Source organism: Mixophyes fleayi, chromosome 1 (assembly GCF_038048845.1).
Source record: "Mixophyes fleayi isolate aMixFle1 chromosome 1, aMixFle1.hap1, whole genome shotgun sequence".
Classification (NCBI taxonomy): domain Eukaryota; kingdom Metazoa; phylum Chordata; class Amphibia; order Anura; family Limnodynastidae; genus Mixophyes; species Mixophyes fleayi.
The window spans coordinates 320,431,085-320,458,188 of NC_134402.1; the positions used below are offsets into that span (position 1 = coordinate 320,431,085).

At 39.2% G+C, this 27,104-nt stretch overlaps 1 protein-coding gene across 1 annotated transcript in view; it reads right to left on the bottom strand.

Moving 5' to 3' along the window:
- Window positions 1–4,382: 4,382 nt before the first annotated feature.
- The window catches only part of CABP7 (calcium binding protein 7), a 45,863-nt gene continuing 23,141 nt past the window's right edge, over window positions 4,383–27,104 (bottom strand). The window contains exons 2-5 of the mRNA XM_075213279.1: window positions 18,491–18,634; window positions 13,097–13,209; window positions 7,924–8,077; window positions 4,383–7,435 (exon numbers count right to left, since the gene is read on the bottom strand). Coding sequence (XP_075069380.1) covers window positions 7,308–7,435; window positions 7,924–8,077; window positions 13,097–13,209; window positions 18,491–18,634 — 539 coding nt within the window. The 3' untranslated portion in view covers window positions 4,383–7,307. The remainder of the gene's footprint in view (window positions 7,436–7,923; window positions 8,078–13,096; window positions 13,210–18,490; window positions 18,635–27,104) is intronic.

Consider the following 27,104-nt stretch of genomic DNA (forward strand, 5'->3'; position numbering starts at 1 on the left):
TGGTCTAAATGCTCTACCACAGAAACACACATATACTAGGGTCAATTTTTGTCAGCAGCTAATTATCTTACCAGTATGTTTTTAGACTGTGGGATGTAACCAGAGCACCCAGAGGAAACCTATGTAAAGATGGGGAGAATATACAATCTCCAAACAGATAGGGTCCTGGCCAGAATCAAACTCATGGCTCTCTGAGACAGCAGTGTTAACCATGTGTTTTCCATGGAGATGTTCTGGATAATAGCACCACTTCTGTAAACCATACAATTGATAGAATTGCTGAAAGCTCCATACAAGATGCAATTGTGATCTCATTATATTTACTTTATTTTCGTGTCTTTTGACCCATATCAGTCACCTGCCAACTAGATTTTCAATCATGTAAACAAAAACCCTATTGATCTTAATTGGATAATTTTCAGTTGTGCCAATTGTTTTGGGCCAAGTCTCTGATTGTGTGTGCCTAACAAGTCTAAAAATAAATGTCTACAGGGTGATTCAAAAGTCGCAGGACACCCTTTTATTTCAAAAACTCTACAGGAATTGGGCCGATTGGCCGATTTCAAGATGGCGCCCATGTTTGGTACATACCGTAAAAGATGGACCACGTCACCCATACCTTACTGGAGTATTCAGGTTTCCCAATTTCCTGTAGAGTTTTTGAAATAAAAGGGTGTACTGCGACTTTTGAATCACCCTGTATTAGTGAAACATTAACACATGCATTCAACAAACATTCACTCTGTTATTTTGGATGGTAATTGAGCTCATTAGGGGTACTTCTCATGCACTCACAATACAATCTGGGTATATAGAAACGATTAGGTAGCTGTAAACGAGGAAAAGTAGAAGCACTGGTTTATGCATTAAATAGGCTTTCTGAACGTCCAGGTGTATATGAGCTGTTAAATTTAAAGAAGTGGATACTAATGTTTTATAAAACTAGTCCTAACTCTTATTGGACACTGAAATAAATGTTACACTCATTGGCTTTTAAGGGATTACTAAATGTATGATGTGTGACAAAAGTTCTTATATTATTCTAACAATTTCGGGAAAAATTGACATATGTCCTAAAATTAAAATAAAAGTGTTCTTGCCTACATTACTTTTGGCAAAGAAATCAATGTGGTAAGCCCCCATTCTAATTACACATGATTGCTTGCAATTGTCAAGTTAAAAGCAGCAAAGATGTCTAGATTCGTATGTCAAGCAATGGGGGCTATGATGTATTTTCACTGAGTTTCTGAAGACCACCTTAAACCTGGAGTCCACCAGATGGAATTGAAGGAAAGAAGACTTTTCTTACTGTCATCTCAGTGGAAAAGTGCAGAAGCAAGACTTAAAGGAGTCCCGAAGAATAGTGGAAAGAGCATAGTTTGTTGTAATAGGACAGATAATTGCCACTGCTAGAAGGAAAGAGAAGGTCAGAAAATGACCGCACATAATGGGCATTTTTCAGTCTCATTTATGGATATGCACACTGGCTTATATGCTAGTTTGTGCTTCCACCTTTAAAATGGGACTGCTCAAAGAAAAAAAGTTACATGTTGAAGTTATTGTGTGAAGGTAAAAGACCAAGCTGATACATATTCGACTTTCCCACCACTTCTCTTATTCTTACTACATGAAGCTCCTTGTGTAATTTTAAAGCTTTATCTGCAGTATTGAGTTGCCTTTACTAAAAATTAAATTAAAACAAGTGTGTATGACTAGGGGTTTTCATACTGCAAAAGGGTTCAATGTAGTACCAAAATGTAGCAAAAATAAAATTGAAGCATCTAAGAATAGTAGGGCTCAACAATAAGACGTAAGTATTCCGTGATCAGTTCCGAAACAGTTGTGGATGAGCCATGCATTTCTGTAGTGTCATTAAGTAGACTGGATCATGTGCATATTCTCACACAGATTACTAATGAGAGATATATCACTCACTTTTTTGGAGTCTTGAATACGTAGTTTTTTCTGCTGTACAATGAAAGCAGCAGGTTGCACATAAACATTTCCCACTTTTTGAACCTGCAGTTGCTGCAGCACAGCTGATTTCATTTGGCGTCCAGCACAGAACTACGTCACTGTCTGCAAAAACATGTGACATTTTATTTGATGCTTTTATCTGCAACTTTTCTTAATGTCCCAGCGTATTTGTGCATAGAGCAATAGACAACATTACAGGGAGCCTTTCAAATGAGCATGAGTTCAATCCTCTGCATTTGTCTCTTTTAAATAAGCAATTTCTGTGCTTAAAGGCTATTTCTTCATTTACAATGGAATTTTGAAATTACCTTCTTGCCTGAATTATGGTTGTCACTCCCCCTGGACTACTCCTTTCTCTATGATTTTGTCAAATCCCAAGTGGATGGCCTGATTTGTGAGTAGGGTACAAGCCAAGTCCTGTGTTGTTTCCTGCTTCCAACATTGTGCCTGTTCAGGCTGATGGCTTAGGTCCCAGCTAAATCCGTATTATGCTGGGACCAGAACAGCATGGGTCTGCAGCGGTTTAATGATGAAACCCGCAGATGGAGCCAGTAGGGCTCAGCTTGCAGCCTGTTTGTACATTGGCCCCAGCAGGGACTCGATAGAAACATGGAGTTCAACAGCACACAGGAGGGTTCCTGGAGGAGAACCCCATAATTTAGGTAAGGGGGTGGTGGGTACATTTTCCTAATATCTATTATAAAGGTGGTATTAGTCTTTAAAGTATAACTGTCACCTATCACCTATACAAAATGGAGGCAGTCATGTTGTGTACTGAACCAATATTCATGAGCATTCACTAGAAAGTAGTGTTGTCCTAGAGCAGTGTTGGCTAACCTGTGACACTCCAGGTGTTGTGAAACTACAAGTCCCAGCATACCCTTCCAGCAATAAGCTGCTATATGTTGGCAAAGCATGCTGGGACCTGGAGTGTCACAGGTTAGCCAACGCTTTCCTAGAGGCAATTTGTCAGGAAATATTAATATTGCACTAGCTAGCTCTTAGTGAATTGATAGACTGCATATTCATAAGTTTAGCCCAAAGAATGACTGTCTACATTGTGTGTAAATAGAAAAATTAAAAGATGAAATTAACTGGTTTGTTAGCATAATCTATACTATGTTTAATATAGGTGCGCGGGAACAGTCTATGCACTTTGTCGAAAACATGTACATATATTTTTCTGCTTGTTAACATAATGGTCTGTCAAACAAGTTCAATTTGTTGTTTAGCTGCAGTTTTCCATGAAGGATATAATGCAGAGGACAGTGTCAAAAATATCCACAATATACAAACAACATGAAGTATGTTCTTTCCATTTTGCATAGATAATACATGTTCTGTAGGTGAATACATTGCATCCACAGCTGTAAGCAAAGGGAAAAGAAATTATACCTCAACCTAAATAAATAATTCAGCAACAATAATGGAAATATACTAGCAAAACATTGATTTGCCACTCTTTAACATTCAAGGATCAATCCTAAGAACTGTATGTATACTTTTCTTAAGGTGCTCTGTGTCAGTGGCCAGATAATTCAATATTAGGATGACTGCAGTATACATTTCACCTACTGTACCATGTGCCAACCATCTCCACTGCACCGTGTACTTACAGATTGTCAGCTTGAAAGGGAGATATTTAAGAATTAGACTTAAGTAATGGCGTTGGGAAAGTGATCACTTACTTATGGTTTGCATACTGTATGACATATATAAACATTTTAAGGAGATATTCCTTTACAAATGCACTTGTCCTTTGATATGTAGGCCATCAACAGACTGAAATGTAGCCTATACATCAACCATTCTTGGATGATTTCTTTTTTTGCTTAAACAATTTGTAGATTTAATTTATTTAGGTAGAAACTTACATTGTATAGAATAGTTTTTAATGTAAATCCTGTATAGATCATTTTGTCTTTTAATCCTTCCATATTATGTCGCTATTAACTATAAAAGCCTTAATAACATGTCATTGGATAGTACCGGAGAACAATAGCTGCCACTATTACTTATCATTAATGTTGGTTGTGCTAAGATCGCCTTTGCAACGTCGGGACAAATGGGAAGTAACACAATTGTTTTGCTTGAAAATGGTAGAGGCATAATTGCTATTTTGAAGACATAAGTTAGTTGATGAAAGCATGTAATTTGGGATTCCAGATTGATCGATACAACATAAATGTGTTATATTTATCCTATGAAACATTTCAGGACTTTTGATACACACAGGCACACACACCCCTTCAGGGTGTGGTATGTCATTTATGACATTAGCCAAAACAAAACTGGCAGTCATGAAACTAACTCTAATTCTAATATTAGAGAATTAAAGGTATAAATGAAGTCCATTTGTAAACATTAGTCAGATGAAGTGGATAATGTTGTCAGTAGCCATGACATATAAGAAATTATAAATATGGGTTTATTATGTACATTGTATAATAAACAAATGTTTTGCAGAAGAATGATATCACTAGGGGAGATGAGAAACCTGAGCATCTATGGTCTTCAACCTTCTCAAAACCCATTTATACAAATCACTACTACACTGTCTGTGCCATCCATGTTACCAGAGGAACCAGTTACATTCTAAACTAGCATGAAATGCAGTCTGAACATTGTGTTGCTGCACCCTCTGGTGTAATGTAATACATTACTTTGGTATAATATAAGCCATGTATGGCTTTAGCAGCTTATAAATAATAATGTATGTGTCTGAACAAGAAGTATGAGGTAAATGGAGCGGAAAACCACCAAGGTAGAAAACATGGCCAGAGTGGGAACCAAAGCAAGAGTGGATAACTACAAAAATGTATGTAATGCAGAAGGTGCGCAAGGCATGGAGAAGAGGTGTTACTGTTATTATCTCATCCCTTCATGATGTTGACAGACATGAAAATGAGATTTACATCATCCTGTGACTTTGCTATCAAAATATTTAAGAAAAAAAGGAGTGCGAAGGACAAAAGGGGTGCGAGAATGAGGAGGACAGGAGGTGTGGTAATGAAAGAGACAGGTGGTGAGAGCAGAGGTGAGCGAGGGCTGTGGGATGAATGCAGCATTAGCTGATTATTGCAGGCTGTCACTCTGAGATCTCATTATCCCGTCTCTCATTGTGATGAAACAATAACTTCCGCCAAGGAGTGAGCATGAAGGCAGCAGATTAGTCTTATGTGCAGGGAATCAGAATGGCTCATAGCTGCTGGAGAGGCTATCTACAATGTCAAATAACGTGCAATGAAATACAGGCTATATAACCCCTGAAGAGAGACATAACCACCGAAGTGCCTTACATAAAAAGAACATCAAATTGCAATTCCTTTCATATACCTGACTGCTTGCCAAACGGTCATCTCCTGCAGTGCGATGTGATACTGAAAAGTGCCTATGCAATCTCAGGAATTCCAGTCTTTTACTCTCTGCTCTTTCACTACACAGGTAGAAGTACACTTCAGACACATGGAGAGTTTTATTACAAAATAAAGAATCCACACAAATGATGTATGAATAGGTAACCGTGAAAGAATTACAGGAGTAAGACTGGTGTCTACTGTGTTATAGAGGGAGTACTGCCAGGCAACAATGGTGACAAAAAAGCCAAAGAAATGGGTCTGCTTGCAGGGGTGAATAAAATAGTTGTAATAATACAAATGGAACATGGAATAGAAATGACAGCTGGTTAGTAGGTGAGAGTTAGGAAGCGCAATGGAAGAGGAGAAAAAAATGATAGTTGAGAGTAGTGATTAAGATCAGTAGTAGCATGTGAAAAATGGAGGTATTATCATCATTTATTTATATAGCTCCTCTAACTCCGCAACGTAGGTAGATAGGTAGGCAGGAAATAATGTGGGGGAAGCTACAAGGAGTTCCGTAAAAGTTGGGACTCCAATCATGGGTTATCATACCATTTATAATGGGTCCTTGTGATCTTTTCTTTGGAAACTACTTGAGTACTAGCAACTAATAAACTGATTAATAAGCATGTCTTAACCATTTACTGTTGCTCTTAAGCTACCTGAATTTCACATTATGTAATAGTGTTTGCATTTTTATCCTTTCCTTGGTAGAGTTGCTCTCAAGCAACATCTAAATGATGTTGAAAAGTTCCAATAATGATCACTAGATGGTATATGAATACAATAGTAGATTGTGTATGATTTCAATGCTTGCAAAACAAGGGGTTAATATTATTATTCTGTACCCAATTTCCTTTTCATTGTATATTGTTAGCAATACCATACATAAGGTGTAGACAAGGGGAAGTACAATATTCATGAAATCTACAGGTTGTAAAGCTGATTCATAAGACATAATTTGGGTCCCCTGGGAAATACAGAACACACAAAAAGACATTTGGGAGATAGATAAAAATAACAATGAAATATTCTATAGAAATTGTAAAAGCTGAAGATGCAGATGTAAGTGACCTATATTGATGTAGAAGGGTACAGTGAATTAATAGGGTGTTGAATTAATATAAGATGTGGTAGGAAAACCTTAAGATGGATGCAGTGGGTGAGTTAATAAGTCAGGGGAAAGGAATATGAAGATGCAAATCAGCAGCAAAATAAAGAACTAGTGAATATTCTGCATGCAGACATTTTATCATGATGATGATGATGAACATTCTTGGTTTGAAAAACAACAATATCAACTCTTTCGCTCTGGAAGCAACCTGCAGCTTATTAGTATCCAGTGTATTTGCAGCATAGGGGATCAAGGCTTTACAGCAATCCCAGAGTGTCACAAGAGATAATGTCCAAACAGGATGTGGGCCAATTATACTTCAAGCAGATATTTCAATATAGAGACATGTGGAAGGAAAATAAGTAGAGCCACATTTAACATCAAACCATTCAGCATTTTAGGGGCTAAGGCGGATGACTCTGGGGGAAGGGAAGACAAATTAACCTTCATGCTGCCTCTCTTCTTGCAGTGTAGAAAAGCTTACATGTTCACAGGAGCTCATTAACCCTATTGACCCTGTGCCCAGCAAACAGAGTTAACCCTTTATCGACCAAAAGTGTTATTGCTCATAAATATAGAGTTATATATCCGTATACATATATACACCTATTATATATAGAGAGAGTCCCTTCGTGTGACAGATTTTAAAAGCACAGATGGTCACCTGACAATTTAAATGCCCATGCATTTTCCATGCAAATCCTCCCATGCACATTCAGACACTGGAGGGAGTGTCCCATAGTTTTGAATGACTTGGGGTTCCCTCTCTGTATGTCGCAGTCCTTTTATGGGTGGGGAAGAGGCAGGAGAGACTCCTGAAAGTACATCAAAGTTCATGGCTTGATATCCCCACTTTGTCACTTCATACCACTGCGCAAAACCTGATTTGCTGCTATAAGCATCACACTGATGATGAAAGCGATGGCGAAGGCGCAGATCAGGCTCTTGCGCACACAGGTCTGGCGGATTTGTTGATTTGGGGAACCTGAAACAAAGGAAAACAAGTTTCATTACCAAGTACGACTTGCTTATTACATAATCACTAAGAATAAGGGAAGGCGGATATTTGTGCATTAAATGGACACATAATTTGATTAGTTATCCATTTATATAACATCTTGGGTAAGTGTATAACACAATGACCATTTATATTAATAATGTCATCCCATTGATTACTAATTTAGAAGTTTATGCTTATGTCCCACCCCTGGTCTCAGCTTTGGAGGGACTAGCTGAACAACTGGTTCATCTAAGGTGCTGGGATGTCTCTAGGTCTGGTACTATCAGATATGGGGTGAGGTTGTTATAATTAGATATTTTACCTTTGAGAGCTGACTCACTCTTTTTGATTTTCTCATTCAGTACTCAGCCAGGTTTACATTTAGTTTGTGGGTTAAGATTCTGGAAAATTGTAACAGTCAATAATAAAGGGCACAGTTCACTTGTGTAGCCACATAACTAAATAACACTTACTCTCCATATCGACGGGACAATCCCCTCTTGTACCCAGGTTTCCAGCCTCCTCAGTCAAGATGATGTTCTCAATGTCTCGCATGGACAGGTGCTCACAGAATGTGTCGTACAACAACCGCTTAAGTTCCTCCACTGACAGTGACTGCATGTCACACTGCAGGGACACACCAGGGATATGGTTCACTGCTCAAGGGACATCAGACTGATAAATATCTAACAATGGCAAGCCACAGGCATGTCATAATAGTAATCAGAAAAGTGGTGTGGAGTTTGTCAGGTACAATTCCGAGTATAATTTGTTATCGAGAATTTTAGTGTCTCAGGACTAGGGAACCAAACTAGTTATACAAATGGAAGTGTGACTGTGATATGACACTAACATCGCTTGTGGTACACCATATAAAGAAGTGATAGATGTGCTATTTTGGTCCTTCTTGCTCCCTGTCATGTCAGTTAGTTGTATGGTTTTAGTTATGTTATGTTGTAATTTAAAATGCTGTCTGTTCCAGCTGCTGTTCACTGACTAACGGAGAAACTAAACTAAGAAATACAAACACTTCGGTTAGATTCTATTACATTGGTCAGAGGTGCCTGGATTTGCATCCCTATCCAACTACCATCTTGCAGACTTCACTGGCTGCAGGTTGGCATGTAATAGTTCTAGCGCAGAGTTACTGACAATCTGGGTAAAAACTGGAGGTGACTGGAGCAGAAACTGCGCATTTATCACAGAGTCACTAAAGCCCACTGAGCCCCAAAGTAGGGCTCTAACTGAGCCTGAGGAGAGACATGGCAGGGATCAGGCAAGGAGCATTATTCGTTATGGACAAGTAAAGGATCTGATTTGACTTAGGAAGCATAAAAGGGCTTTCACAAATAACCACAGTGTGGTTGTATTAGTAGTAATGCTGTTCCTCTGATGCTTAACAGAGCATTGTGGGGAGAAGACACTGAAAGACAGAGGATGGCCGCTATGAATATTAGCTGTAAAACTAAGTGTGAAAAAAAAGCTGTGAAAACTAAGGTCTTCCATATATACATGGTAATTGCTTGCTACTAAACAAATACAAGTCATAACAGAGTTTAGTTTCAGGGGGAATTAAGCCACAAGGAAGATAGTTATATAAAGACATTCCCACTCCCACCCTCTCTTCTCACATTTCTTATTGATATCATTTTGTCAGGGCAGCCTTGGTGGGGGTATCTGGGGCTGTCAAAGTTGTTGGTATAGAAAATGGTACTTCTCAGTATATGCTTATTATTTGTAAGGCTTGGTCCCTGGTAGTGGATGGTTACCTTGGTGGCAACAGAAAGTGGTGATGCAGGACATGACAAATGGATGCTTGCAATGAAGCATGTGTTTTACACAGTTATTTTTTATTTTGGGGAGGGGGCATCTGCCCCCCGGGCCGGCCCCGTAGTGAGCTACCTTGTGCTGGGTTACTGGTTACCTGCATTTTTTTACCTTTAAAATGTTCCTAATAGGCTGTTGAGATAAGTCTTGCCCCCCCTGGGCTTAAATGTGCCAGTCAGCCCATGCTGTGTATTGTTTTGCCCACATTTGACCACTCTTCCAGAATGTGTCCTGTATGCTGCCCACTTCATAGGTGGGAAGGGGGACTTCAATGATGCGTTTTGCCAGGAATCACCCCATTTTGGCCCCCGCCTCTGTGATGAAATGATGCCTTTGAGTCATTTCACTGCAGAGTTAGGGCAAATGAATGTGATTTGCGCCTCCCCATGTACTGCCAATTCACTTAATTACAAAGTTAGTAATTATGGTTTTAACATTATTGCAATGTCATGTTATATGAATGTTAGTATTTATTTTAATGAAACTGTTATGGATTTCTAAAACCTCTATGAAGTCACATTGTGTGAGTCTCACCATTTATGTGTTAACAAGACAATATTTGACTGTACCCTAATCAAGTTTCAGCCAGAGGAATTTAAAATTTCTGTACTGCATTGAAGACAAGGCACTAGAGACTTCTAATACAATGCAAAACTTAGATCCAGAACACCACACGAAAAAACCTTCAAACCAATGAAAGATTGCTGTGAAACCAGGAGAAAACCTGCTTTTTGAAAGATATCAGTTTTGGCAGCACAAATATGACAAAGAAGCAGACGCAGAGTTAAAGGAAACAGCAAGACAAGATATAGTTCAATGTTACTAAATATAAATTAATTGAGAGACTGCTTAATAACCCCAAATTAACACTTCCCAAAGAAATGGATATCTGCAGAGCCAAAGCACTGACAAGTACCAGAGTGTACACAGTAACTACAGAGATGAAAGTTTTGTCAGTTGTTGGCAGCACAAATACCCCAAAAATTAGGAAGAATGTAATTATTACTGTAGATTTATCAAATATCAAGTTGGTTTAAGAGCTTCTCTGCGCTACATATGGATGTAGTCACAAGCTCAGGTCCTGTGGAGCTTATAGTACACATTACCATAGGTTTTTGTTTTGAAATGTCTAGCTCAATGAAAAAGAATTAATGGCTTAAAATTGATTTAAATTGTTTCTAGTACACTATATAATACTAAAAGTGTGGTATTCTGTCATTAAAGGTACACGTCACTGGCTATTACTGCAGACCTAACTTCTGATAGTAGAAGGCCTTCAAATAATTCTAGCCATTAACCCAGAGGTTCCCAAACTTCTGCAGTTTGCGGCACCCTTAGAGTCTCCATAATATTTTCAAGGCACCCCTCCAAAATAATTACAGAGCAGTCCCATTTTATAAGTAGCTGGGTCAAAAAACGTAATAAGTATTTAGGTCAGGACAGAAATAATTATTTAGTTGTATGCAAAAATACACATAAATCCAAGGGAAAATAATATTTTTATATATTTTTTTCAATTATATTTCTGTCAAAGAATTATTTACAGCTAACTCACTCTGTGCCCCTACATCATCTCCACACACTCTGTGCCCCTGCATTATCTCCACACACACTGTGCTCCTGCATTATTTCCACACTCTGTGCCCCCCTGCATCATCTCCACACTCTGTGCCTCCTCATCATCTTCACACTCTGTGCCCCCTCATCATCTCCACACTCTGTGCCCCCTCATCATCTCCACACTCTGTGCCCCACTGCGTCCCCACACTCTGTGCCCCTCTGCGTCCACACACTCTGTGCCCCCTCTACGTCCACACACTCTGTGCCCCCTGCATCCACACACTCTGTGCCCCCCGCATCCACACTCTGCCCCCTCTGCATCCTCGCTGTGCCCCCTCTGCATCCTCAATGTGCCCCTCTGCATCCTCGCTGTGCCCCCTCTGCATCCTTGCTGTGCCCTCTCTGCCCCCTCGCTCTGTCCTCTCTGACCCCTCTGCATCCTGCCATGGCCAGGAAGAGAGAAAAACAAAACAAAAAAAAAATACCAATCGGGCGGCGCATGGGACCCAGATTTACGCCTGGGACCCTAGATTTACGATATTGTCTCTACTCTCCCAATTGGTGCAGTGTCAAAACATCAATCAAATTACAATAATGTGCTTTTAATGGAGAAGCAATAATAAACCTGTTTTACATGCTCCATATGACATTTATGTGTTCCTATATTCAAGTGTATACAACATGTATTCTTATCACATGTGAAAATATGTATTCTCATTAAAGTATAATTTATTTCCTGATGTGACATGTGTTCATCTATTTGATTTCATATTATATTAATTCCTTTTTAAATACTTTGGCATAATAGTAATATATTTATTTATTTTGATTGTACATATTATGGCCATTAAAACCTCTATGTGTATTGAACTTTCTTAAAATAGTGGCTTAGTAGGAATCAATTTATATAGATGTGTATTGATATGTCACCTTGTATAATTGTACACCAGCGTCCACCCTGTCTGTACCAATATTGTTTAAAGCGTGTATAGTGTGTACACATGAATCGACTGACTGATCGGAACTTCAGTCATAGGTACAATCATTGTAGACACAGGGGCGGATCTAGGCAACTGCTCTACCCGGGGCGATTTTAGGGGGGGGGGGGATTTAGGCCCCACCCCCTTTCTAATTTCTAAGGCTGCTGATGGCTGCACAGTATGTGCAGGTCCGTTCAGCATTGGCAGTGTGCTGTCCCGCTGCTCTGATTGTGTTTAAAACACAATCAGAGCAGCCGGGCAGCACACTGTCAATGCTGAACGGACCTGCACAGTGTGCAGCTGTCAGCAGCAAGCCCCTGCTAGGGGGGGCGATCGCCCTAGTCCAGATTACCCCCAATCTAATGGATAAGCAGAACATATAATACAAACAGTCCAACGTTGTTTTTATAAGACAAAACAAAATTAGACAGACCTACATTTGCCAGTTTCAAATCTGAAACACTCCAGTGGCTGGGTTGCCATTTTCCCCAGCACACCAGCTAATGGGCAGTCTTCTGTATAGCACACTTCATATAGCTACAACACTTTTAAAAGTCCATTCATATCTACATAGACTACAGAAAAATCAGAAGGACTGCTATGACAGATGCATGGCACAGCTCCTGGATCTTCATGTGACAGCAAAACCTGCATCATCAGCTGGTATGGCTGGAGAACAAAGTGAAGGCTTAGATACCCTCTCAGAAACTGCAGCAAAATCTGAAACAGCCTGAGGAAACTACACAAATCAGAACCAGAGTGTTATTAATCTTCCTTCTCCTTTAGGAGGCATGTTGTATGATGGGCCCGCCTGCTCCCTGTCCATGCCAAGTTCTAATTACAGTTATGTTGCAAGAAAGAATGCTGCCTGCTCTAGTGGCTGCTCACTGATCCGAGAAGAAAGTCAACTTAGGGTAGCATCACACAGGTGCTTTCAAAACTAGCTCTTTTCCAAAATGCAGCATCTTCAGGGGTTAATTATTCCTACTTATTAGGGTTAGGGGGCATTTCCTCCTCCATTTCAACCGGTCACAAGTGGGATTGAGCTGGAGAAATGCTAGTGTTTAAAGCACAACTTCCACACACAAACTCTTCACCTGGAAAATATTATGGTGACAACTCATCTTTATAATACTCCAGCCTATGTATGTATGTATGTATGTATGTATGTATGTATGTATGTATGTATGTATGTGTTCTGATGTTGCAATACAAAGGTAAAGCTACACTATCTGAGGCACTTCTAGTGTGTAAATATCTGAAAACTCATGCACAATACCTTCCAAAACACAGTGTCAAAGTCAGCACCACGAAACTTATCAGGGATCCCAGAAGTTGTGATCTTTGGTCCCAATAATGTCACAAACTCCTCAAAGTCCACCTGACCATCCCCTGGAAGAAAGAAATCGAAGGGTAAAAAAAATCAGTCAGGGAGACAATAACGTGTTCCATACAAAGTTCCAAAAACAGCTGATAGCTCTTGTGTATTATTAGCTGAACTCTTATTTTGTCAACTTGTCTATTCTCATTCATATATGTCTGTGTGGAAAAAAAAGCCATAAAACCCCTAACTGTTCCTCCTGATGTCACTTTAATTTCTCTTACTGCATATTACCTAGCCCCTTGCTGCCTCTAGATCTTTGTGTGGACGTTACTGGTGGCCCAATTTCTGGAAAGATGGTATAGAGTATATTGCAGTTTGTTTTTGGTTTGCACAAAACAAGGTCTCTCATCAGTCTCCTACATGACTTCTAAAGCCTTTTCCCATTCCAGGTAAGCACTGGACACACGTTTCGGTGGGTTTTATCACTGATTTACCGGTTTAAAAAAGGCGTGCATGTTATACGGGACATCGTTTTTCTAAAATGACCCATTTAATCCGTCCGGAGGCTTTCTTTCCTCTTCCCTTCTTGCTGATATCTGCAACAGAGAGAGAGCCTCCCACAGGAAATGGTTTTGGATTGTGAGGAACAATTTGGGCCCAGTTTTGGAGATCTTTATGCAAGAAATTGGGAGTCAAACTATTTTTACTATCACTCCACCATTCAATGGCAAGAACATAAGAGTCAAGTTCAGGAGCAATTTTTGAGATAATATATTTTCATTTATCAGGATACCTGGAGTAATAATGATGTCACCTCGATTTTGCCAGTACCAGCCTAGGCTGGCAGCACTAGGGCTGGCTATGCTTTTTGGGGGGGTCACATTAGTTTTTATTTTAAATTTGTCTGAGTTCTGTAGGCCTAAAGCGTATCATAAGCTGTTAACATGGAATATGCTTTAAGCCTGTCTTATGAAAATGTATGTATATTGCATATTATTCCTATTTGCATGTATCTTAAGCTAAGTCTGACTCAGAATATATTGTTAAATATAGGAGGCAATTGACACTTATGTTGTAAAAGTAAATTGCATCCAATACTGCATAAGGACTTTTGGGGTATATTTACCAAACTGCGGATTTGAACAAGTAGAGATGTTGCCTATAGCAACCAATCTAGCTATCATTTTGTAGAATGTACTAAATAAATGATAAGTAGACTCTGATTGGTTGCTATAGCAACATCTCCACTTGTTCAAATCCGTAAATATATCCGTAAATATATCCCTTAGCCTCTAAAGTGAGCTATACCAGAATTTTTTTCATCTGAAACTGAGGTTTTTATCCCAGCCACCTGAGTGGACACTTAAGTGCTTCTGTCCACCCACTACTTTACTGGGCCACCTCAGAGGTGGTAAACATACATCCAATGGGGATAACCTGTTGCCAGTCTTCTATATATAAATATTTCTCACTATAACATTCTACAGCATGGCACAGGCTTTCAAAAAAGAACTCAAAATGAACACAAAAGAATAGTCAGAGTTATAAGTGAAGACACAAATCTGGTGAAGGGTACAAGTCCTTTGCAAGGGCAGTGAACATCCCTCGGATGCATTGTACAGCTGCTGCAAGACTAACTATTATTGAACGAGTTAGAGAAGTTAGTGGCTGCTATGGGAGATAATGTACTAGGGTCAACAATCTCCAAAGCATTTCACAAAAAGTACCATTATACAAGGTCAAAAAGATGGAGCCCTGGCTGATAAGACCCATATGCTTTCCCGCAAAGAGTTTGTAAAACTCCTTGTAGAAGATTCTACAGAGATGTGGCAGAAAGTCTTTGTGATTTGAGGAGATAAAAGTGAAACTTTTTGGCCTGAATATTAAGAGAAAGGGATGATAGCAGAATACTTTTTCAAGGCATTGAATTATTTAGTTTTTAATTATCAACATTTAAAAATATATATGAAGTAACTATTACCAAAATTATCCTTACCATTTCATTAGATAGGGAAGCTTGGAAAAGTTACATTTAGATTATGTGTATCTGGCCTGTCTGGCAATATATTTGTTGGGCTCTTATTTGCCATAGTGACTGCACATCTCCTCAGGTTTGTGGAAAGCTTGACAGCTGACTGCTTTCCATAAGGTTAACCAAATGGATACATAACATTTATTTACATTTAGCTTATTCCACTAGTCATGGGGAGTTTCCTGCTAGTGTTCTGTGATTCTCATGCAAAGTTCTAATTCTAAAAAGTTAGACAAAACATGTCAACAGACACTGTCACAGCAGTTAGCAAATCTCCACATATAACGTATACTCCACGTATCCCCTTGGTTACTGGCAAAGGATCCCTTTGGCATTTACCTCCTGATCAGTCACTCATGGCAGCCTTGAGTGACTGATCAGTGACAGGGTCTGGTGGGTTTAAAGTAGACAGATGCCCCTGTGCATGCAGGTTTGGTAATAAGGTAGCTGATGATCAGCTGACACAGATGTAGTAATTGAATACAGCAGCCCAGCTCACTTGTTAAAATAAATGAACGGTTTTATTACATTTTATGATCTCTCTCCAGGGCAGTTCTTTAGTATGTTAAACATGAAGGCAGTGGGATACACCATCTCAAGAGCTGTCTGCGTATCCATTGGGACTGTCACCATGTCTGTCGACCTGTCACCTTTATACAGCCAGTCTCTGCATGTTTCCCTTGCTGTCACTCAGCATTGGGTCTTGCTCTTTGCTGTCAACCTTAATGCAGGAATAGATTACACAAGCTCCTGCTAGCAATCTCCTGAACTTGCTACTTTATTTCCCAACAGGTTAGGTTTACTACACTTTGTACAGATCGCTTACATTGAGCTAACATATAATCACTATCTCTTCCCTCTTACTACAGACAAAGGAGACTTTGTGCTATCTGTCTACATTCATGGCCAAAAGTTTTGGGAATGAAACAAGTATTGGTTTTCAAGTTTGCTGCTTCAGTGTTTTTAGACCGTTTTGACAGATGTTGCTATGGTATACTGAAGTAAAATTACAAGCATTTCATAAGTGTCAAAGGCTTTTATTGACAATTACATTAACTTTATGTAAAGAGTCAATATTTGCAGTGTTAACCCTTCATTTTGAAGAACTCTGCAATTTGACCTGACATGCTGACAATCAACTTCTGGGCCACATACTGACTGATGGCCGCTCATTCTTGTATAATCAATGCTTGGAGTGGGTTTTTGTTTGTCCACAAGTTCTCAATGTGATTAAGGTCTGGGGAGTTTCTTGGCCATGGACCCAAAATTTTCATGTTTTGATCCCAAAGCAACTTAGTTATCACTTTTGCCTTATGGCAAGAAGCTCTATCATGCTGGAAAAGGCAATGTTCATCACCAAACTGTTCTTGGATGGTTAGGAGAAGGTGCTCTTGGAGGATGTTTTGGTACCATTCTTTATTCATGGCTGTGTTCTTAATCAAAATTGTGAGTTAGCCCACTCCATTGACTGAGACGCAACACCACAAATGAATGGTCTGAGGATGCTTTACTGTTGACATGACACAGGACTAATGGTAGCGTTCATCTGTCGTTCTCCGGACAAGCGTTTTTCCAGTTGCCCCAAACAATCTGAAGGGGGATTCATCAGAGAAAATGACTTTACCCCAGTCCTCAGCAGCCCAATCCCTGTACCTTTTGCAGAAGATCAGTCTGTCCCTGATGTTTTTCCTGGAGAGAAATGGTTTCTTTGCTGGCCTTCTTGACACCAGGCCATCCTCAAAAAGTCTTCGCCTCACTGTGCGTGCAGATGCACTCACAACTGCCTGCTGTCATTCCTGAGCAAGCTCTGCACTGGTGGTGCCCCGATCCCGGAGCTGAATCAACTTTAGGAGATGGTCCTGGCGCTTGCTGGACGTTCTTGGGCGGCCTGAAGCCTTCTTCACAACTATTGAACCTCTCTCCTTGAAGTTCTTGATGATCCAATAAATGGTTGATTAGGTGCAATCTTACTAGCAGCAATATGTTTGCCTGTGAAGCCCTTTTTGTGGCACGTGTTTCCTTGCAGCTAACCATTGCTAAAAGAGGAAGAAAAATTATTTCAAGCACCACCCTTGTTTTAAAGCTTACAGTCTGTTTTTCTAACTCAATCAGCATGACAGAGTGATCTCCAGCCTTGTCCTCATCAACACTCTCACCTGTGTTAACGAGAGAATCACTGACCTGATGTCAGCTGGTCCTTTTGTGGCAGGGCTGAAATGCAGTGGAAATGTTGTTTTTGGGATAAAATTCATTGTCATGGCAACTTTGATATCAATTGCAATTCATCTGCTCATTCTTCATGACATTCTGGAGTATATGCAAATTGGCATCATAAAAACTGAGGCAGCAGACTTTGTGAAAAATAATATTTGTGTCATTCTCAAAACTTTGGCCATGACTGTAAACACCTGATGAGAGTCACAGTCAGAATTAAATCAAATAACTCCATTGCATGTTAACTCAGAACTTACACATGTACTTGAAATTCATCCAGGCTATCTGAGAAGGTCATTAAAAAAATCCCTATCCTGCCACACAGTGAGCCTGATTTATTAAAGAAAGTAAGTAAAAAAAAAAGGAATACGTTTTCACCTTGACAAAACCATGTTACAATGCAAGGGCTGCAAATTAGTTTATTATTTTGCACATAAGATAAACACTGGCTGTTTTTTCATGTAGCACACAAATACTTGATAGCTTTATATGTACACTGAAATGTAAAGTTGATCTAGAACATGCCTTTCCCCAACTATAAATCTGCCATCACATTTTAAATTTGCCTCCTCCCTTCAATGCAACATGGTTTTGCCAAGGTTAAAAGTTACTATTTTTTTTTTGTTTAGTTTTCCTTTAAAAATCAGGCTTATTATATGTCATGCACCAGGGGGTGGAACCCTCAGGGTATTGCTCATACTCCTGCATCTAGATGGGAGTTACACTGTCCCTCCTCAGAGTAGAAACACAAATGCAATATAGTAAACTGTAATCTATTTAGATCATAGCAACTATCCATAGACTATTTTCACTGTAATACAAAAGGTTATTGTATAAGGTTCTAAATGATAGGTAATATTTTTGTGTTTATCTAGAGTAAAAAGTACTTATGCACATAATATATGGAACAGCATAAACAGAGAATACACATGCAATGTTCTTTAACCTCTGAAAGCAAAGAAACTACAGACAGATTACTATTCACAGCAATAAGGATATGTAGAGAGATTCCGTTCAATATCTCTGAGATCAGGTATAAACTCTGAATTTAGTTGCACTGTACAGTATCGAGGTGAAGTACAGACAATGCTCCCAGGCCTTACCATCCATATCCAGCCTCTGTATAATGACCTCCAGTTCCACCTCATTGGGCATATACCCCAGAGACCTCATTGCAGTCCCCAGCTCCTGCTTGGAGATGAATCCATTTCCGTCCCGATCAAACACCTTGAAGGCTTCTCGAATCTCTGTGTAGATAGATAAAGAAGAATAACCATTTCCCTCCCATTATATACCTCTAACACATTGCCTTGGACCCTCCTGCAAGAAAGTCACATAATATTGGTTTAATTAAAAAAAACAAAAAAAAAATGAGCAGGATACCTATGTACAGGTGAAAATGTTGAATAAACTTAAAGTGACAAGGATAATAGGTGCTACTGTGCAAAATGCAGAATGATGCAACATGTTCAACAGCAAGGACTCTTGAGAGTACAACTGTTGTGATGTAGTGGTTTGTATAAGGTGAGCTCCCTTTTACAACCATTCCCTCTTTTTTGGTGTCAAATGGACACACAGTAACATAATAATTGGCACCTACTGAAGTTTTGGTTTTTTTTAACTTAAAAGGTTTTTATTAAGTTTTTAGTAAAAGAATATATAACAAACATAGCAATTACAACAGAGTACAGTGCATAATGTAAATCCAATAAATCAGACAGAACTGCCCATAAACAAACAATCAAAAAAGTAACAAAAAACAATAACACAAGAAACATTCAAATACACATAATACAAAGACTTCAAAGGGGAGGGGGAGGGGACAGGGGGGCAAGAACCTACTGAAGTTTTGAATCTTTTCAGTACACCAATTCTGCATTGTGCACATAAGCACCTAGTATCATTGTCACCACTGTCTCTTCTATTCGTCCCCTGTTCTAGTTTCTTGTCGTTAGATCTTCAGCCAAAGAGCAGTGTTTGATACTAAGAAGTATAGTAGCATTCAAAGATAGACTCCATAAACTTTTAGATTTTCTTTTAGAATTATTGCTGCGTAATGCAAAGATATACTTTTGTTTTAATAAATCCCCACCCAATTGCATTAAAGAATTTAGAGAATTAAAATTAAGTCAGTTTACATTTTAGTGAGATGCAAACTAAAATCAAGGGTTTTGACCCACAAAACCAATTGATGGTTCTTCAGTAAATGCTAGCAAAGTGGGGAGCAGGGGAGTTGAAAGATAAGTGTGCTTGTGCAAGACGCGGGGGAAGTGTATACTATGTAGATAAACTGTATGTGGCAGCTGGCAAGGTTGCTTTGTCAAGCTGATCTCCAGTTATGAAGATGAATAGGCCTCTATGACACATCTCCCCGGACAATTGAAAAGGGAACTATTTTGCTGCAGAATGTATTGAACTGTCACTTCACATTGCAAGAAAATACATAATTGTTTTGAATTGTTCCTTGATAAAGCTGCATCATAAGTCAGCTGCATTTTAGCTACTGTGATCTCTGTCACTTGCAACAGATTTGTAAGCCGGCATAGATATAGCTATTTACATACACAGATAGATACATACCAATAAAGGAAACACATTAAAAGAAGCACATACATTGGTAAAGTTTATATATTCTAATTTTAAAGCTTGCAGGGCATAGAGCTTGGCACGTATGTCTGTTCTTATACCGTAATGCAATATTCTATTGTATTTATGGTTATGTTTTTCTATAAAGCAGCTAAAATATTGTAGTATACTGATCAAATAAATATTCACAAATGAGTATATGTAGGGGCAATAAACAAGGGTACTCTTTTGTGGGGGCTGTGTTTGCTGAGTATAAACATTTGATAACCAGTAGAAATTAATGTTACAGGACTATAACGTAGACTAACACCTCTTGAACAAGCAGCGGTGAGATGGATATCTGCAGAGGTCACATCTCCAGAAGGACCTAAGAAACCAACGATCACTACTTGTACATCTGAGTTGAGGAGAGAAGCGACTGAAATGCTGTCTGTATTATGTAACAAAAAATGTTAGGGAGAAAAAAAAAACAACAGAAAAGTGTAAGGAGGGAGAAGAGAGAGAGGAGGAGGAAAAGAGTAGGGGGGATGTGATAAACTGTAGGGTCATGCCTATATCCCTTCATTATTCGCACTGCGCTTCAAACATGTACAAATATACTGCAGTGTTGCAAACACATATTAAAAAATAATGATATGCTGTATATGATGAACAAAATGCAAGCACCTGAAGATGTCATGTACACTGCAGTCAGGTGATGAGCAAATGAGCAACACACATTACTATACATAGATCTGCAATGTAGTCGTACACATTTGCATACATAAACTTCACCCATAGACTTAAAGATGTGGAATTCTGTTACACATATGCAGGCACTTATACACTGTCGTCACATACATCTTTGGAATCACAGCGCATAGACACAGTACACAGCCATACAATGTAAACATTTCCCTTCTGCAGGCAGAGCTTGCCATACACAGTATAAACACATACACACTGCAGCCTCTAAACATACACATGCTGACTCCTCACATAGCAAAATTCACATACACAAAACACACACACATAATATACACACATAGGCAAGCTCCATGTGGATTTTTCCCTTTTTCTTCAGCCACTGGCTGCCTTCATTCCCACTGCCTGTCATTGAATCGTATCTCCTCATGTGTTTTTATCATTTAAAGCTCTGCAGACATTGTGTAAACGATTTAAATTCTAAACATAACCATGCACAAATACATTACATCTGCACATTTTTACACACGCTACGCATGCACACACATACACCGCAGTCTCCAGGTCTCCTCAGCTCACTCCTTTGTGCCTCGTGTTTGAACAAATTGAATTCCTCACTGAAACCTGAGTGGAATTTTAATGTGAGCAAGACAATGACACCCGACAGGCACCTACAATGTACACACCTGCAACACACTCAATACACCGTTAAGTGCTCTGTATGTATATTCACACTGTGCGCAGGGTTTACACTGAATTATAACCAGATACATTTATACTGAAGTATAACCAGCAAAACAGTGACTTTTATCAACACTATTTTAATTTTCACTACATTTTATTTGCTCACAGTAAGCATAAAGCATGTCTCGAATGGCTGCATATTAGCCACAGCCAATAATCAGCTATGGGAGTAATGTATGCTCATGTGGTTTTATAGTTATCTTTCTGTTTTTAAAATAAAATTAAGAGGCAGTGTCTATTATTCTGGCTGTGCTGTATGTCTTATATTATGGTCATTATAAGTTTTTATCAGCGGTTGCATTTCAAAGGATTTTCATGTGTGATTGTTACCAAATTAATGGACTGTCATTATCATTCTTATTATTGTAATTTATCATGCAATTAGATGAAATATAGTTTATGGCAAGCACAAGTGGAGTATAGGACAGTGGAGACCAAAATTAAAGTAGGGGACATTTACACACCTGCGCAGCATCTATATTTGCGCAACTGCATCTGTTTGTCCACCCTATGCATCTCAAGGTGCACGTCTTCTTCACGGCCAATGGAAGTGCCGCTGAAAAATCAATCTCCAGCTAGCTTTAAGGTTTGCAAATACAACTGCAGATGTGCATAGTGAACCTAGTCAGCCTATTACCACTGTACGACCAACCCCTTCCCAATTTAAGCATTTCATTTTTCTCCTAAAATATTGATTAGTGTACCCTTATTAAGGTGACATTGATTCTGCCTTTATCACGTCTAACTTTTATATGTTTCAATGTTGTTACATTGGTAGAAGCACTCTGTAAAACGAAGGCTGGAAGATACAAAATGGACAAGATGAGATCCATAGCCTTCTAACTCAGAGGTGTTTGTTACATCAAGTCTTTTTGGAAGGAGAAAAAGGCTATGCACCCTCTAAATGTGCCCTATGTAACCCTTCATTTTATTTGAATAATCCTATCCCACTAAGCAAAATTTCAGTTTTGCATGTGGGTACAACGATAGGTGCACTCCTGCACTTAAAAGGTACATAGTAAGGAATGCCTTCAATCTGCCAGACTCATCTGATCAGATGGTGCAAAGGATTTCTACATCACAGAGGATACTATATTGTCAGATGATACTATCTTATCTACCAAAGCAATGTGATTGCCCGTAGAAATAGGTATATTAAGTTAAAATTAGGTGCATGACATCAAAAAGCATGTGTGCTGCAGCTTTGCACTTCTACTCTTTAAGCCTTATGAAGAAGCGAAAATGCCCATCAGGATAATACTGCCAGAATTCAGCAATAGGTACTTTGAAAAACTGAGTGTTGAGCTATTGATAGTGGGATTCAAGCGTGTCTCAACAAAAGAGGAACATAGGCTCTACTACCGGTCTATATTTCTCTCCAAACTGTTTATTCCGAAATGTCACCAATGCATAAGTGAATTAATAACAACTCTTAAATGTCCTGCATGCTACCACATTTGGGCTACCCCACAGTTCATTAAATGTTTTCCTTTTTCTCTCCCAAAATATTATTCTTTCAAACCTCATTTGTATAAAGACATGAAGTTGAGCAGACATTGGGGCTGTCTTTATCACATCTTGCATGTGTACATTTTTAATTACATTGTTTTTTGGAGATTTATAAATGTAATCTTACTCATAAAACGCACTGAAGTAGAACAAACTAATCCAATTGAAAGCAGACAATGTCCTGCTAAGCATATCCCACCCAATCTCCTCCCTTCCCCCCCTCTTATCTGAGCTCGACACTTATGGCCATTTCTCAGGGTACAAAATTAATCCGAACAAAACCGAGACTCTAGACTTCTACATTTCCCAAACTGAAAAATTGTTCCTAAAACACAGATTTCCATTTACTTCGTGGCTTCAGAAGCTCAAGCACCTGGGATTGTATCTTACTAAAAATCATGATCAGCTCTTTCAGGTCGACTTCCCCCACACCTTATCTCAAATAAAACTATTTTCTCGTCTCATCAGTTAATTTTCTGGATAGGCCTTATTAACGCGGATAAAAGTAATATACTTCCATGGCTTTTATATCTCTTGCAAACCCTCCCCATCCGTATACCCCTCTACGACTTTAAATTTCTTCAGCATGAATCATCCAAATTTATCTAGGCGGGCAGATGAGCCACGTACCACCCCGGGTTCTCCAGAGGTTTTCCCGGCGCGATGGCCTGGGAATTACAAATTATTTAAATGATACTACCTCTCGGCCCAACTCGCCCAATGTGTCTTGTGGAACTCTCTCACGTCCTCTAGGGTCTGATTTTCCCTTCAAGGCTGCTAGTCTGGGTCTGCTTTGCCCTGCTTCCTTTCTCTATAGAGATGCTCAGGCTCGGTTCCTCGGAAACTGAACACACCCAAACTTAGGGGATCGGCTCGGTACTTTCGCACTTTTTTGGTCTCCAAAATGAGGAAAAACGTCATTGTGACGTACTCGGATCTCGGGAGTTTTGGAATCTATAAATACCGCCCTCCATGGCGATCTAGCGCCATTTGAAAGAGGGATACAGAAGGGGTAGCATAGAGTGTAGAGCACTTGGGCAGGCAAAGTTAGAGAATTGAAAGAGCAGGGTTATAGCAGTGTTAAAGAAAGTAATCAGTGACATTTAGGAGAGCTCCATTGCTCCAGTGTTAAATATCTTTGCAGAAAAATACAAATACTATTGCTGCTGGCAGGGTTGGTGTAATTCTGCAGTCCAATTCTACTGTATTTTTTAGGTAACACACAAAAAGGACAGCTGCGTTGGTAATTCTCATTGCATAAAAATAAAAATCTAGTGCTGTCAGGGTTGGTGTAATTCTGCAGTAAAATTCTACAGGTAACACAAAAAGGAGAGCTGCGTTGCTAATTGTCATTGCTGAAATACAAATACTAGTCCTTGCAGGCTTTTCTTCTGGATTTGCACCAAAAAGAGTAGGGTGTTATATACACCCAAAGAAAAGAGCTCCATTGCTAATTGTCATTGCTGAAATACAAATACTAGTCCTTGTCTTCTGAATTTGCAGGCAAATTCTACTGCGTTACATAGGTAACAGACAAAGAGGAGTGCTTCATTGCTAAGAGTCAGTGCTGAAATTGAAATTATAGGGCTGGCTGACTTGGTCTAAATCTGCAGTTACATTTTACTGTACCATAGCTCACTCAGAAACAGGAGAGGTGGCATGGTTCAGTGCTGAAACAGAAATTGTAATAATAGGGCTGTCAGTGTTCTTCAAAGTCTCCAGTGACATTGTATTATGCCATAGCTCATACAGAAACAGGAGGGGTGACATTGTTGTTGTCACTCTCCAGTCTCAGTCATGATTACACTAATCCCTCTACCTATTGTGCTAAAGCCTATGTTCAAATGAATAGTGGTTTTAAGTCAGGGAAACAAAAATGTAAATAAAAAGCTTGTACCTTTTTAAAGAAAAAAAAAACCTCTCTAAAAAAGGTGAAAGTTTACTGTAGAAAAAAATAAAATTGCCAAGATACCATTCTACCCAAAATATTACCAGGCATACCAGCATCAGGTAGCTCCGCTCACTTAGCTATGTTTCAGCACCTGCATTCTACACTGTCATCATATTCACCCTCATCATTGTGTACATCTTCCTCAAACAATACTAATTCATCATCACAGAAGTCTGTGTACTTTGATGTAATTGCCGATAATGGCCTTCCTCATGGAATGTGTAGTTCATTTTATGGCAGAGCTGTCACGATTTTTGGGCAATTCTTTTAGAGCAGAGCAAATGTCAAAATGTTGTGCTGACTCATCTGCATCACCACTGGTTGTCTTGGGAAAGTAAAGTTTTTTCTGAGAAGCAGTTGCCAGAGAAACTGAAGGAGGAGACGTCATTACAAGATTTTGATAGCTCTTGGATCCTGGTGAAGCAAATTAAGTCCTAGTTCTACAATTACAATATAGTTAGCGGGTTTGCTTAGTTTAATTTCATCTTTCAATTTTTCTGGCTGCTTGTCAAAAAGTATAATTAAGGCAATCACTTGACTCAAGCTAACCGTGTCTGCACTCTCTTCACAGGTGACTACTTCGCTGGACTAAAGTACATTCCCCCTCAAATTCTAGTCTTCTTGCAGCTGCTGCATTCTTTTACATGCTGTTGCAGAATCCCGAAAATGACTCTAAATTTTTCGGGACACAGACAGCATCTCCTGCATGTCATTATCATTTAAAAAGTTTTGTAACACCAAGTTGATTGTGTGAGCAAAACAGGAAATGTGATGAAATTCCCCCAGCTGTAATGCTGTAACAATATTGGTTGCGGTATCAGAAATCACATATCCTCAGGAGTGTCCAAGCAGGATTAGCCATGTTGTAATGTTAGTTTTTGCAACAGATTGTCAGCTGTATGCCTCTTAGTGAAGCCGCTGATACACAGAGTAGCCTACTTCTGAAATATGTGATGTACTTGGGTACATGTTGCTGCTGTTCCTACTGGTGAAGGCGAATCACCAACCCAGTGGGTTGTCACAGTCATATAATCTTTAGTTTGCCCAGTTCCGCTTATCCCCATATCTGTGGTTAAGTGTACAGTGGGTAGAATGGCATTTTGTAGCCCAATAATTACATTTTTACGAACTTTCTGGTAGAGGTGAGTAATAGCTTTTCTAGTAAAATGGTGTTGTGATGGAATTTGGAAATAGGGACAGAAGACCTTAAGTAACTGTCTAAAATCAGCTGCATTAATAGTGGACATTGGACGCAGATGTAATACTAGCATAGTACCCATGGCGTCTGTGATCCGCTTTGCGCCTGGGTGACAGCTTTCTTACTTTCTTCCTCTAGCAAAGGATTGTTTAACAGTCAATTGTTGTAAACTACTAGTAGTATTCTTCTGGGTTGAAGATCGACCCCCAGCAGCAGCAGCAGCAGCAGCAGCGGGACTAACGCTCAATAATTCTTCAGAGGAATGATGGTTAGCCTTAGCAACTTGGATGCAGGACTAACTCCCATCACTTGTGAGGATATTGATGATGAAGGTGTTGGGGGTGTATATTGCAGGTGCTGGGATCTAGATGAGAGAAGGGAGGTAGATGATGCTGGACTGCTTGTTGTTAATTTTTTCAACATAAGTTTCTGATTTTACCAACAGCTTTCCATGAACTCTCTTCAAATGCCGTAATATGGATGAGGATCCTAGATGGTTAAGGTCCCTACCTCTACTGAGTGTGGCTTTTAAAACGCTACAAATGGCTAGACAATTGTTGCCAGGATTTGTGTAAAAATAATTGCACACATAAGAGGTGGATTTTTGGTCTTCTGCCCAGGCATGACAATGGCCTTTCTCTTATCACTGGCAAGAACTGCTGCAATCTTTGTTAGAAAGTATATGAAAATAATATTGTGACCTGTGAGGTGGTCAAAATTAACTGCAAATGACTTTAAATTAGTGTTAGTGAGGTTAATAATAATGTGGGATCAAAAAAAAAGAGCAAAATTAAAAAATACAGACCCAAAACCAAAACCACTTCACGGGGGTCAAATGATATAATATAATACTGTGAATAAACATATAGGGCCAGATTTGTCAAGGAACATACATGTTAATACCTGCCGTATTTTGTGTTAAATGGCTCTGATTATGCCCAGAACCGGACCATACGCCAGTGAACGCAGGTCGTATGCCAGTATGACTTTACCTTTTTTTATCGTAAATTACTCCTAACAAGCATCCAAAAGTATTAGTCCAATC